Below are 13,205 nucleotides of genomic sequence, written 5' to 3'. Positions count from 1 at the left end.
TTGCAGATTCCTCTTCTTCTAATCAACCCTTAGAAGTTGGGGTTAGTCATAGAGCAATCCTCAGCCTTTCTTATTTCTCTCATTCTGTATTTTATATCTAAGAGATCCAACTCATTTCTTTGGCTTTAATTATTTTAGAGAGAGAGAGAGAGAGAGAGAGAGAGAGAGAGAGAGAGAGAGAGAGAGAGAAAGCCCATTTACAGGCCAACAAGAACCAAATTTATATTTCAATCATAGGCTTCTCTTTTATGTTCCAGGCCCTCATATCCATGGCCTGTCCCACCACCTCCATCCGTATATCTCAGGGGCATCTCAAACGTAATGATTGAAACATCTCATCCCGCACATCTATTCCTATATCTGCCATCTGTATAAACGGCACCTCTACCTACTCAGCTGTTTACGCCAGAGGCTCTAACCCCTTCCTCCTTTCTTCTTCCACCTCCAATCCATCCCAAAGGCCCCCTGACATTCTTCCAGAAGGTATCTGGATTCTATCAACTTCACTTTCTTTGCACTACCATCATCCTAGTCTGAACCACTAATGTTTTTCCCAGAGCCTCTTTTAATACCACCATAGCCACTTTTCTCACTTTTATCCTTATGCCTGCCCCATCGCTACATCCTGATAGACCTTAAACCCCTGACCGTGCTTTATTTTTCTTCATGATGCTTCCAGGTATGTGTTAATAAACAAACATACCCAAATGCTAATGATATACTATTTATAGTATCTTGTGGATATAATGCAAGTGGACTTAGCAAAAACAGCCACTTTGACATGAAAAAAAGAGGCCAGGAATACATTTTGGAAATATATATATATATGCTCTATTATATATAGAAATATATATATATATATATATATATATATATATGCTCTATTATAGTTACTCATCCAACTTCTCATGCATTTTCCCTTGAGTCTTTCAGCACATACAAGTAAAGAGAGCAGTGTTTAAACAATACATTAGACAGACCCCATTATTTTTTATATTAACCACTGGCATGCGGTCACTCCCAACCAAGATAGCAACCAAAGCTGGCATAGAAAAGGAAATGACTTTTTTTTCCCAGTAAGTTACAAGTGTTTCTATTTATTTATTTTAGTTTTTACTTAAATTCCAGTTAACATACAGTGTATTATTAGTTTCAAATGTAAAATTTAGTGACTCAGCACTTCCATTCAATACTCAGTGCTCATGATAAATGCATCCCTTAATCTCCACCACTTATTTCACCCATCCCCCACCACCCCTCCCCTCTGTAACTGTAATCAGTTTGTTCTTCTAAGAGTCTGTTTCTTGGTTTTCATCTCTTTTTTCCTCTATGATCGTTTGCTTTGTTTCTTATACTGCACATGAGTGAAATCATATGGTATTTGTCTTTCTCTAACTTATTTCACTTAGCAAAATACTCTCTCGCTCCATCCACCTTGTTACAAATAGCAAGATTTTGTTCTTTTTTATGGTTGAGTAACATTCCATTGTGTATGTATATCACATCTTTACCCATTCATCAGTCAATGTACATTGGGTTCTTTCCATAATTTGGCTATTGTTGATAATGCTGCTATAAACATCAGGGTGTATGTATCCCTTTGAGTTGGTATTTCTGTATCCTTTGGGTAAATATCTAGTAGTGCAATTGCTGGATCATAGGGTAGTTCTATTTTTAACTTTTTGAGGAACCTCCATAATGTAGGAAATGCCTTTTCTAGTCAGTGAGTGTATAAGCTTGCCTTATGTAGGAGAAAGTTCAAGGATTTAGGTAAACTCTTATTTCCTTGAAGAGCAGTGTTACCTCCTGGCCGTGGCCTAGCCTTAAGTGCCCTGTTAATGGTGATGCAATCTTTAAAAACCATCCTGTTAACTGAGGTCTATTTGCCCTAAGAATGTAGGTTAGGAAACTCCATAGTCATGAAGAAATAAAAAAGCCAAAATCACGGAGATATCACTGATTATCATTAGAAGGCATCTATTATTTGACCTTAAGAAATAAAGTAGGATAATCTCTTTGATTGCTGCTTTTCCCTATTAGATGGTAACTGATTTTATACCTAATGGAGGGATGGATATGGTTTCTGAAATCTCAAAGATAATTAGATACAATGAACACAGAATTAGACTGCTGGGTTCTTGACTCTGATTCATCTTCACTACACATAAATCCTAGTGCATCTAAGTATAATGTGTCCAGATCACCAGCCATGGGACTCTTGGTCCTATACTCCACAGTTGTGATGCAGACCAGCTATGTTCAAAAATATTTTTACACTGCCTCCAGGAGTCATGTCCTGCAGTACTCTGAAGATGGGTGTTTATGACTTATTGGCAGCTATGACAATTATAAACTACACTGATGATTTTAGTATTTTGTCTAAATAAATTTAGCTAAATAAATAAAGCACACTCCTAGTTATTTAAAAGAGAAAAACAAAAATGTATAGAATTTCATCTCACAGATATAAATCACAGAGCAGCTGTTTTACCTGGTGAATTCCAGAACATTGAGCAATTCGTATCTTTCTTCTTGCCCCAACTAGAAGAAAAGGAATATGTGATTACATCAGGTTGGAAGTATCTTTGGCTTTTTGGAAATAAACCCTATGCATGAAGTTTTAATGTAAAAAATAGCACAAACAAAGCGTCCCTTCTGAATATATCCTCTTTAATTGAATTTATTAACTTTCAGGTTAAGATGGAAGACTGAACATATGCATTTAATTTCTGTCTATCCCAAAGTCTCACTAAAACTAGAGTAAACACTTAAAAAAAGGAAAAAAAAAACCCCAAAACAAACCTTACAATGGCAGGAAAGTCAGAAAGAGGACAACAGCACCAGAAATTTGCAAGCTAGAACACAGATCAATGAATGGCATCTTAGCAGATACAAGAAGGCTGAATGCTATAGTGGTCATGGGAAAGGCTGACAATCCACTTGATTTATACCACATAATCCTTAAATGGTTTAAGGATGTGAGAAAGCAGAGAGCTCTAGAATTCTGAGACAAAAGAGGGGCCTAAAATGGGAAGAACTGGGTAGGAGCCACTTGAAAAGCAGCTCTCAGCACTGGCCCATCCTTTTGTCTAGAAGCTGACTGGCACAGCTGAAGATACATTGTGCACTGCGATCATATTCATATCAAATGCTGGGTCCCAATACCCATAACTACTCAGCCAGACCTTCCCAGGCAGAATTGCAACATTACTCTCTGGGGAATTCAATAAGCCCGAGAGAAGCCTTACAGGTACAGACACTATGACTTCCCAAACAAATCCCCCCAGACCAACCTAGAGTAAAGCTCAGTGTTGACAAATACCCCTGTAGGCTCAGAACCGTCACATCAGCTTTCAAATTCCTCATTCTGAACCATAAGATTAACAGACATCTAAGGACACTAACATGGAACAGAGATATCAAAAACAAACAGATAAAAGCAATTTCGAGGAAAAAGAATTCAAAAACAAAATTTCAAGTTGACCTGCAGAGTTTCAGGGTTGGGTTTCCTGATGGGCACAAGAGGCTCCTGAGCAGCCTGAATGTCTCTTCACTTAGTTTCAAAACCAGACTGAAGTGCTTTGTCACATGATTCATATGTGGCATTTTCTGTTCTATTACTGGAACTGGATAACTGTGCCTTTCTGGTGGCATAAAACTTTTTTTGCAGTGTTATATACCCTTGGAAATCCTGCTGCATTAGCCAGTACATGCTTTTTAATGGGACCCATGAAGAAAATGTCTAAAACAATGAGACTGTTTGTAATAATTCTTATGTTTTTAGGATTCATATTTATACCCTGGCTACTGCTCTTTGGTAGTATAGGAGGAAACTGGCCTTAGTATTCTGCATATTGCAATGTGTGTCAAAGACCTGGTAGAGTCTGCCATACATTCCATATGAAGGGATACGGTAATTAAATGCCGTTCTTTTCTCCTAAGTAGAAAATGAGAAAACTTAGGAAAAGAACATTTAGAAGTTGATTAGCTTTTGGTGAAGTACATTTTCTCCCAAAACTATAATCACTACAAAGCAACTGCAGTGACAGTTTGAGACCATTTTATATTCTGGAAAAATCTGTAGTTTAACTAAATGCTTATAAATGCTTTGTAATTAAATGCTTTGTTAAATGCTTGTAAAATTTTTTTAGATGAAAATTTCAAAAAACGGTCATTATTCCTCTGAGAGAAGTAATATATGTATTACATTCATGAAAGAAGAACAGGATACTATTAAAAAAGAAATATCGAGAGAACAAAAAAGCTTCTTGAAACCAAAAACATGATAGAAGAAATAAAAAAAATGAGTAGAAGGCTGAGAAGATAAAGTTGATGAACAGTTTCAAAAAGTAGAGAAGGCAAAGACATGAAAAGCAGAAGACAAAAGTTAAAGATTACTTCAAGAATTCTAAAAAGAGAAAGTAGGTTGGGAAGAGGGAAGGAAAATGGAAAAATTTTCCAGAATTTAATTTTCCAAATGTAAAAAAAGGGTCCACCAGTGCTCAGGACAAAGGGTTAAAAATACTCCCGGTAGGGTACACTTTTATGAAATAGCCCAACTCTTGGAAGAGAGAAGGTCCTGGAATCTTCTAGAATGTGGGGGAGTGGGCAGGGGCAAGCCATAAAACCTGTGGAATCATAATGGCTTCTGATTTCTCAGTTAGGTGTACTGGAAACCAGAAATATAGTGGAGCAGTCAAAATTCTAAGGAAAATAATTTCTATCCTGGAATTCTATATTTATTCAGACTATCTAAATAAATAAATTACTCCCTATGTATCTCTTCCAAAAAGTCACTAAAGAATGTATTCCACAAAAGTAAAAGAGTAAACCAAGAGCAAGGAAGACATAGGATTCAGGAAAAAAAGATCTAACACAGACTAGAGGTAAAGAAAGTCCCCAGGAAGGGGTGCCTGGGTGGCTCAGTCAGTTGAACATTCGACATTGGCCCAGGTCTCACGATCGTGGGTTCGAGCTCCGCATCAGGCTCTGCACTGACAGCTCGGAGCCTGGAGCCTGGAGCCTGTTTCAGATTCTGTGTCTCCCTCTCTCTGCCCCTCCCCCACTCATGCTCTGTCTCTCAAAAATAAAATAAAACATTAAAAAAATTTGAAAAAAAAAAAAAAAAAAAAAAAAAAAGAAAGTCAGTCCCTAGGAAGACAACAAACCAATTCCAGGATGACAACTGTGAACAGAATGGTGACCCATCAACTAGTGTATCTGAGATCCTGAGAGTCAGGAGCTGGACTTATGGAGGACTATCACTACTATGTCCTCTGCTTTGAGAATGACTTTTTAACCTGAAGAAACAAACAAGAAATGTATCCCATCAAAACAAGGAAGTTCACGAAGAAGATCTGAGATACAGGAAATAGTTCAAAATGGAAGAAAATCAAAAGAAAATCTACAAAACCCAAGTGTTGTAGAAGCAGGTCTTAGACAACACTGGCACAGACCAAAAAGAATGATGAATTTCTAGAGGGATGGGGAGGTCTCAAGGTAAGAACTGCCAACTGACAGATTACATGGTGTGGCTGTACTGATAAGAGTGTACCAAGAAGGTATGGCAACAATCACTAATAGGTTAAAAAAATAAATAAGGCAATTGAAAAAAAGATAAGGGACTTATCTTTAGGAAATAAAGGAAAAATTATTTTCAGGAAATAATTTATAACAGGAAAAACAAAAAGAGAAAAAAATTCCTGAATACAACAACATTCAACTATGAACACTGGTACAGGCATAATAACAAACATCAAATGATGATTTTTTAATGAGATGCAACTTACATACAATGAAGTATGCCGACTTTAAATGTATAGGTCAGTGAAAACTGTGTTATTTGACAATGGTACAGTTGTGGAACCACCCCAATCGAGATAGAGAACATTCCCATCACCCCATAAACTGCTGTGCCCTCCTCCAATCCATTTCCTGACTCTGAGGCAATCACTGTTCTGAATTCTATCCCCACGATCACTTTTGCTGATCTTGAGCTGTATATACATGTGCGTGTGTCTTTTTTTTTTTTTTTTTTTTTTTTTTTTTAAATTTAGAGAGAGAGAGTGTGAGCAGGGGAGATGGGCAGAGGAAGAGGGAGAGAGAGAGAGAATCTTAAGCAGGTTCCACACTCAGTGCAGAGCCTGACATGGGGCACAACTCCAGGACTCTGGGATCATGACCTGAGCTGAAATCAAGAGCTGGACGCTCAACCGAGCCACCCAGGTGCCCCTCGAGCTGCATATAAATGAAACTAGAGAGCATGTATGCCTTTGTGTCTAGCCTCTTCTGCTTCAACATAGTGTTTTTGAGATTTACCCATGTTGTTGATGAATCAATAATTGCTTCCTTTTTACTGTTTGGATATTCCATTGTATGTGTATGTCACAATTTGTTTACCCCTTCTCCTGTTGATGGACGTTTGGTTTGCTTCCACCGTTTGACTGCTCTGAATAAAGTTGCCATGAACATTCCATTAGATGTCTGGGGACACATGCTTTCATTTCTCCTGGGTCATTATGAGTGACGAGTACCATTGCTGGGTCAGGTGCAGGTTTACCTGTGTTAGAAAACTCTAAGGGTTTTTCCAAAGGTCTTGTGCCGTTTAACATATCAACTAACAACATATGGATGCTCCACTTGTGCCACATTCTCATTGACATATGGTGCTGCCAGTGTTTTTAATTTTAGCCTTTTTAGCGGGTATATAGCATCTCACTGTGATTTTAATTTGCATTTCACTGTTTACTAATGATTTTTTTTTAATGTGCTCACTGGCCATTCATATATCTTCTTTTGTGAAATGTTTGTTCAAGTCTCTTGCCTATTTTAAAAATTGGGTCCGAATACCTGTTTAACTAAAAACTGTCATGCAACTACAGTAATATCAGGAAGGGATAGTGAATCAAGAGAGATAAACCCTCATTTAATCTAACAGAAGACAAAGTCAGTAGATAGGTTTAAAAGTGAAGAATCAAGACCTATATCATTAATCCCATATGCTTTTGAAAATATGAGATTTTTACATGCCTGAAGAAAGAGATATAGCTGCTTCTGGAGAAGGGGATTAGAGTAAGGAACGTCTATTTTATTATGATCCTTTGATATGACTTGATCTTTGAAGTTATGCATATGTCATTCCTTTGATGAAAAAGAGACTTAAAAATAACTTACGGAATCTATAATCACTGAGTCAGGTGTTCTTCCAGTGAAAACAAAATTCAATTGTTTGGCTGCTCTGACCAGTGCTCCTTCATCTGTTTTAGGAAAACAAATGAAAGCAAATACACGGTGAGATGAGAAATTATCCCCAGTACAACAGAAATACATTATTGTAATATATTTTCTGTTTAATTTTAAAAGAATTAAAATTCTGTTTCTTCTGGTCCCTGTTATTGAAATCCATTTCTTTTAAAATTATATGACGGGGCGCCTGGGTGGCTCAGTCGGTTGGGCGTCCGACTTCAGCTCAGGTCACGATCTCGCGGTCCGCGAGTTCGAGTCCCGTGTCGGGCTCTGGGCTGATGGCTCAGAGCCCGGAGCCTGCTTCCGATTCTGTGTCTCCCTCTCTCTCTGCCCCTCCCCCGTTCATGCTCTGTCTCTCTCTGTCTCAAAAATAAATAAACGTTAAAAAAAAAAAAAAGATAAAATTATATGACAATGCCAAAGGAACGAGTAGAATCATCTTAAGGATCTGAGACATGTATAGAACCAGGAGACATATTTTACTGTTAGTCATACACAGCTAAGAAGGAAAATTTAAATGTACCTTTGGTTCCACATATTCTCTAGAAAACCTTTCTCAAAACAAATGCACAAAATTGTCTTGCATTTGTGCTTTTCTCCTAAAACACTGAATGTAAAAAAAAATACTAATTGAGGATTCAATTTAAATGGATATAAATGCACTGTCAACACTTCAAACTAATATAACATTGTGTGCCAACTCTAAAAAAAAGAGAAACTTGGACAAAGGAAAAAAAGAAATGGATATAAATGAATTGATGTTTTATTTTATCATGTATTACTTTCATCACCATACTACATCAGAATGAGATGTAATTTTTTTATGCTTTTTAGGAATTTGGTACATTCTACAAGGTCATGGGTGCTGGTTTAGAATACAGCTAAAACATTTAAAATGAAGTTCTTTAAAATATATTCCTTCTTTCCTAAAGTCTTGCAATCATCAAACTGACTGCCTAATTACATTGAAAACAGGTTTAAAATTAAGCCGAAGTATTAAATATTGATAACCATGCTAATACATATTTTATTGAATCCCTTTCAAATGTGTGAATTTTCTGCATCCAAAGAAATACTCAAGCTCCTTGATTATCATTTCCAAAAGAGGAAAGCAAATTTGTTATTTCAAAGAAGGGAGAACTTACTGTGTGTAAGTACTTTTTAGTACTTTATACTTGTGTGAATTTTGTTATTCAAATTTCCACATAATTTATGTCATATACCAAAAGTTATATATATGAAGTTACATATTTTAACCTATATATTTAATTCTGAAAGCCAAGTTTTTCTAATTAGTAAACACATTTTTTTAATAAAAAAAACACATAACTTGGTTATTTCACTTTTTCAAATTAAACTGATTTTTTTCTAGACAACCTGAAATTTCAGAACAATTTTCCACTGAAAAAAATATAATTCCTTCCTTTGTACCTGGAGATGCTGCTTGATAAATAATCTTATCGCCTTCTCGCTCTGGCACTGCTGTGTGACAAACGGCCATCATTGTAAGAAATTCACATATTATAGGTGCAGTTGGCTGTAAGAAATAAACACATAATTCAGACTTTTTCACCTAAACATTTTGACACTAATGATAGCAATATTACTTCATGTCTATTAAGACTGTAGCTGTAAAGCATTGAAGGTGTGAGGGTATAGACAACTAAGAAGCCAACAGTTACTATGAATGTATTTTTAAAATCATTCATTCCTACATGCTTTCATTAATTTTTCAAACAATTATATAAGACAACTTGGTGGTACCAAATAAAAACAGCACAGTGAAAAAGGTAGATATAGTCAAATCCTGCCCTTAGAAGACATGAGAGAAATTCTAAGATGCTCATTTACCTGGTTCTAAATCTTGATTAGATTAAGCTTTTGGCATTTGATCTTACTAGGGTTCCACCACTTTGTTCGGTGATAATGGCAGGATACCTCTCTGTAAAGCTTTGTCCTCCCTCTCTCTACAAATGACAACCCTAATCTGAAACATGTTTTACTAAATACAAAGATTTGGTTGAGCAATTACTATGTACAATGGATTCTTACAGCCTGAGGAAGACATAAAAGCGGATCCTTTCTGCAAGGAACTTAGAGCACATAGGAAAAAAGAAGTCCGATCTTTTATTTTTTTTAATTAAAAAAATTTTTTTAAATGTTTTTATTTATTTTTGAGACAGAGAGAGACAGATCATGAGCAGGGGAGAGGCAGAGAGAAAGGGAGACACAGAAGAAGGCTCCAGGCTCTGAGATGTCAGCACAGAGCCTGACGTGGGGCTCGAACTCATGGACTGTGAGATCATGACCTGAACCGAAGTCAGACGCTTAACTGACTGAGCCACCCAGGCGGCCCAAGAAGTCAGATCTTTTAAATTAAACATCTTCCTGTTTGTCCCCCGGTGAAAAGAAATATCAAATAAAAAATATTCTCCTATGGTCTTGGTCAAAAAGCAAAACAAAACAAAACAAAAAACAACAAACTAAACGAAAGCACAACTGCAGTGATTGGAAGGGTAAATCATAACATTATTTGAAAAATCTGTTCTCAGGCTAGTACAGTAGACAAAACAGACATGGTCCCTGCTGCATGAAGCTTAACTTGTGGGAAAGAAAGAACACAGATAAATACACAAATATTTATTTATAGTGTGAAAGGACCATAAAGGAGAGAATGTGCAAATATCATGTAATGTGATTTGGGCCAGTCTGATGACGTTTGGCCTCATGAAGAACTGAGCAGAGTTTTGCATCAAGCAGGAATCAGACATGACTGAAAAGTTCCTAAAGGAGGAAAGAATGAAGTGTGTTTGAAAACATATAAGCCAGTATGGGCTGGGGGAAAGAAAGAGCAGCTCAAGCGAGGTTGGTGATTTAGGTAGGGGCCGGACCATGTATGGCTGAGTTAAGAAGCCGGAGAATGGTTTTGAACAGAGAAGTGATGGAAGTGACTTCCAGTTCCATCATTCCAGTTGCCATGCACAGCAAGAACTGGAGGGGAAAAAAAAAATGGAAGCAAGGAGACTGGCTGGGGAATGCTGGGAGTCTGGACGAGGGTCGTGAAAGAGAGAAGGAAGGAAAGAAAACAAACAGGATATATTCTAGAAGTCAGTACTGATGAGGGCCTGGTCACCCCATAGAGCTGGAGATGGAGGGAAAAGGAGGTATCTAAAGCAGCCCTCAAGTTCCCGGAGAGAATACTAAAAAAACAGGTGATGGTGCAATTTGAACCCGAGAACACAGAGGAAAGAGGTGGTCAAGGTTTTTGTGGATCCTGAACCTCCTATTCTAGTTGTGAGAAGAGACTGCTAGAGCTCCACTCAGGGGCACAGGTTAGTGAGACCATGAATGCTAGAGGAGCATGTTTTGAGGTAACGATTACCAGTTCAAGTTTTGACATCTCGAGCTTGCGATGACGATGGGGAAAAGTTCTGGGGTGTCAACTTCAGGAAGCCGTATCATTTGATCTGACAGAATTTTTATACTAAGTGACAGTAACTTCGTAAGTCAAGCAGTCACTTTGAGCAGCAGGTATCTGGACTTCTTACTCTACAGAGTTGGCACTGGCCTGTTGTTTTGAGCAGGTAATTCATTTCTAGCATTTCTACAGATACTCCGAAATGGTGAATAGTGAGTTGTTTCATATAGAGTTCTATAATTATTTAATAGAAGACATTTTGAAAAGACAGAATATTGATTAACAATACTATTAAAACTGAATTTCTAATAACCATGAATTTGTGTTGACCAGGTAAAAGGATTTAATAAGAATAGATTTTGGTAAGTATTAAATGATCCTGAAAAAAAAGAATATATAAAGAGAGATGATAATCCAGAGAAATACTCATTAGCTTTCACTCATTAACAAAAAGATAATGGTTTTATGTTGCTTACATGATTATTTTGGAGGTTTTCCAACAATGATGAATCACTAAATGTTTTTTCGTCTCCAAACTGTGAGCTCTGCCTGAAGGGGAAAATAAATGGAGCAAAACTGGTTCATTGATACAAGTCATTGTTCTACTTGTGACTAACTTTTTAAATAAATCATTATGCAAACCCTTAATAGATTCAATATAGTCTGCATTTCCAGATATCAAAGATTTCATAATTGAATCATACAATATTTTCAATGATTCTAAAATGTAATGGACTTTTGCAGTATAATAAAAATAGTATTTTATAGTTCATTTTTCTGGAGTGAAATTATACTGTAGCCACATGAAGTTTAAAAACTTTTTAAAAAAGTAATAAAACTGTTAAAATACCTGGAATTTAATTTCTTCTACTCCCATTAATTTTTTCCAGGTTTTAGAGTTTGAGAATCAAGTTATTATAAAAAACAATATTGATTCTTTTACTTTAGCCAAAGAGAAATCTTTATTTGTAGTGACTAACATTACAGAATTATCATATGGAATATAAAAATATAAGGAATAAGCTTTTTATATATCTTATCAACATCTGTCACTAACAGATGTCTGGTATATTTATGTATATATCACTTGTTCTGTGTCTATATAAGAAGATCAAATCATAAAAATATATGGGATTTTTTTTGCGTTGTGGCTATCTTTGGATGAGCAAACACTTATGTACTACATATGAAATAAATGGAATCAAAATTGCGTCTTAATCTAGCTATTATTAATCTCATGGCCATGTGGTTTAATATCAAGATGTTGAGATTAAAAGAACAAACAGCATTTAAGTGGGAATGTCAAAACTAAAGGGTGTATTTTGCAATGGTTCAGTGAAAATATATACATCTAACCTTTTGTGCATAAAAAAAAAATTCTGGAATTCACCAAGGAAAAATATGTATCCAGTAATAAATAGCTGTAACCCAGAAAGCTCTTAATCACAATTTTTACAAGTTACAGAATATTATCAATGCCAATATGCCAAATATCAAGAGTTTCATATTTTAAATCCAGCAGTTTGAAAGGAAGGAGAAACTGAAGAAAAAAAGAATTTGAAATAATGAAACATACACAGTATCAATGAAATATATATTTTCCCATAAACCAAAGAAGGAAGTTAGAACGTTTATAATAAAATACAGCTCCATTTACATGTAGTAGTTTGATCTATTAATTATGAAAATTATAATATAGTACATCTTCATTAGCATGTAGTAGTTTAGAATTCTCAAAACATCCTTAGGAGACAGAATAAACACATTACTACTTTTCCTCTAGTTTTAAAGATAGAGGGGAAAATCCAGTAACTTTTAAATGATTTATCAATGGGAACATAAAAAACTGACATAAGTTTTCCTCCAAATACTACCATTTCTTAAAAAGAGTTTATTTCTGAGGCTCCATAAAGTCTCCCTATTATTAAAATGTATTCATTAATGGTTGTTATACATTCCTACTTATTGGTTAGATAAATTGAAATGTCAAGGAATAATCATAGTAACATCTTGCATGCGGAGGCCTATCTTCTTTCCAAAGGATTCCAGACTAAAAGCTTTCACAAATCTGAAGATATGTCTTGTTAATCTCAACAGAAACCCTTTAATCTCATAAATCACAGTTACCATAATTGATACAACTTTCAAATGTATTTATAACAAATAACTCTAGATGTGCAATTGAAATCTTTACATGCACACATCCTACCCTCCATTTACCAGTGAAGCTTCTTCTACCATGAATAATGCTAAATAAGAGCTCTTCAACCAGGAAGTGGCTTCTTTTCTAAGATCATAAAAAACACAAATAAGTCATCTGCTAATCAACATAGCCTGGGTTGGATAACTCAGGCATGGAGCTCTCACTACTCCTCTCTGAAATCTTACAAAACATTCACTGTTAGTAAAAGTAAACATAAAATTAGAAGGCTCATGTCATTTCAAAATAAGAACCAACTGCCTTAAAAGTAAAAGTGAGAATTTAAACTCAGTTGACAAAACTGTATGAATCAGCAAACCGCTCACAAATACAAATGTCAAG

At 35.8% G+C, this 13,205-nt stretch overlaps 1 protein-coding gene across 7 annotated transcripts in view; it reads right to left on the bottom strand.

The window, feature by feature from the left end:
- The window catches only part of ATP8A1 (ATPase phospholipid transporting 8A1), a 231,874-nt gene that overhangs the window by 121,011 nt on the left and 97,658 nt on the right, over positions 1-13,205 (bottom strand). For all 7 annotated transcript variants that reach the window (XM_019413074.2, XM_019413084.2, XM_019413061.2 and 4 more), the window contains 4 exons: positions 11,140-11,212; positions 8,677-8,782; positions 7,174-7,256; positions 2,492-2,541 (listed from right to left, as the gene is read on the bottom strand). In XM_019413074.2, the coding sequence (XP_019268619.1) occupies positions 2,492-2,541; positions 7,174-7,256; positions 8,677-8,782; positions 11,140-11,212 (312 nt within the window). The remainder of the gene's footprint in view (positions 1-2,491; positions 2,542-7,173; positions 7,257-8,676; positions 8,783-11,139; positions 11,213-13,205) is intronic.

This window comes from Panthera pardus, unplaced genomic scaffold (genome assembly GCF_024362965.1).
Source record: "Panthera pardus isolate Hobbes unplaced genomic scaffold, ASM2436296v1 HiC_scaffold_13, whole genome shotgun sequence".
NCBI classification, from domain to species: domain Eukaryota; kingdom Metazoa; phylum Chordata; class Mammalia; order Carnivora; family Felidae; genus Panthera; species Panthera pardus.
The sequence above is the reverse complement of the archived record's forward strand: the minus strand, read 5'-3'. Positions and strand labels throughout refer to the sequence as shown.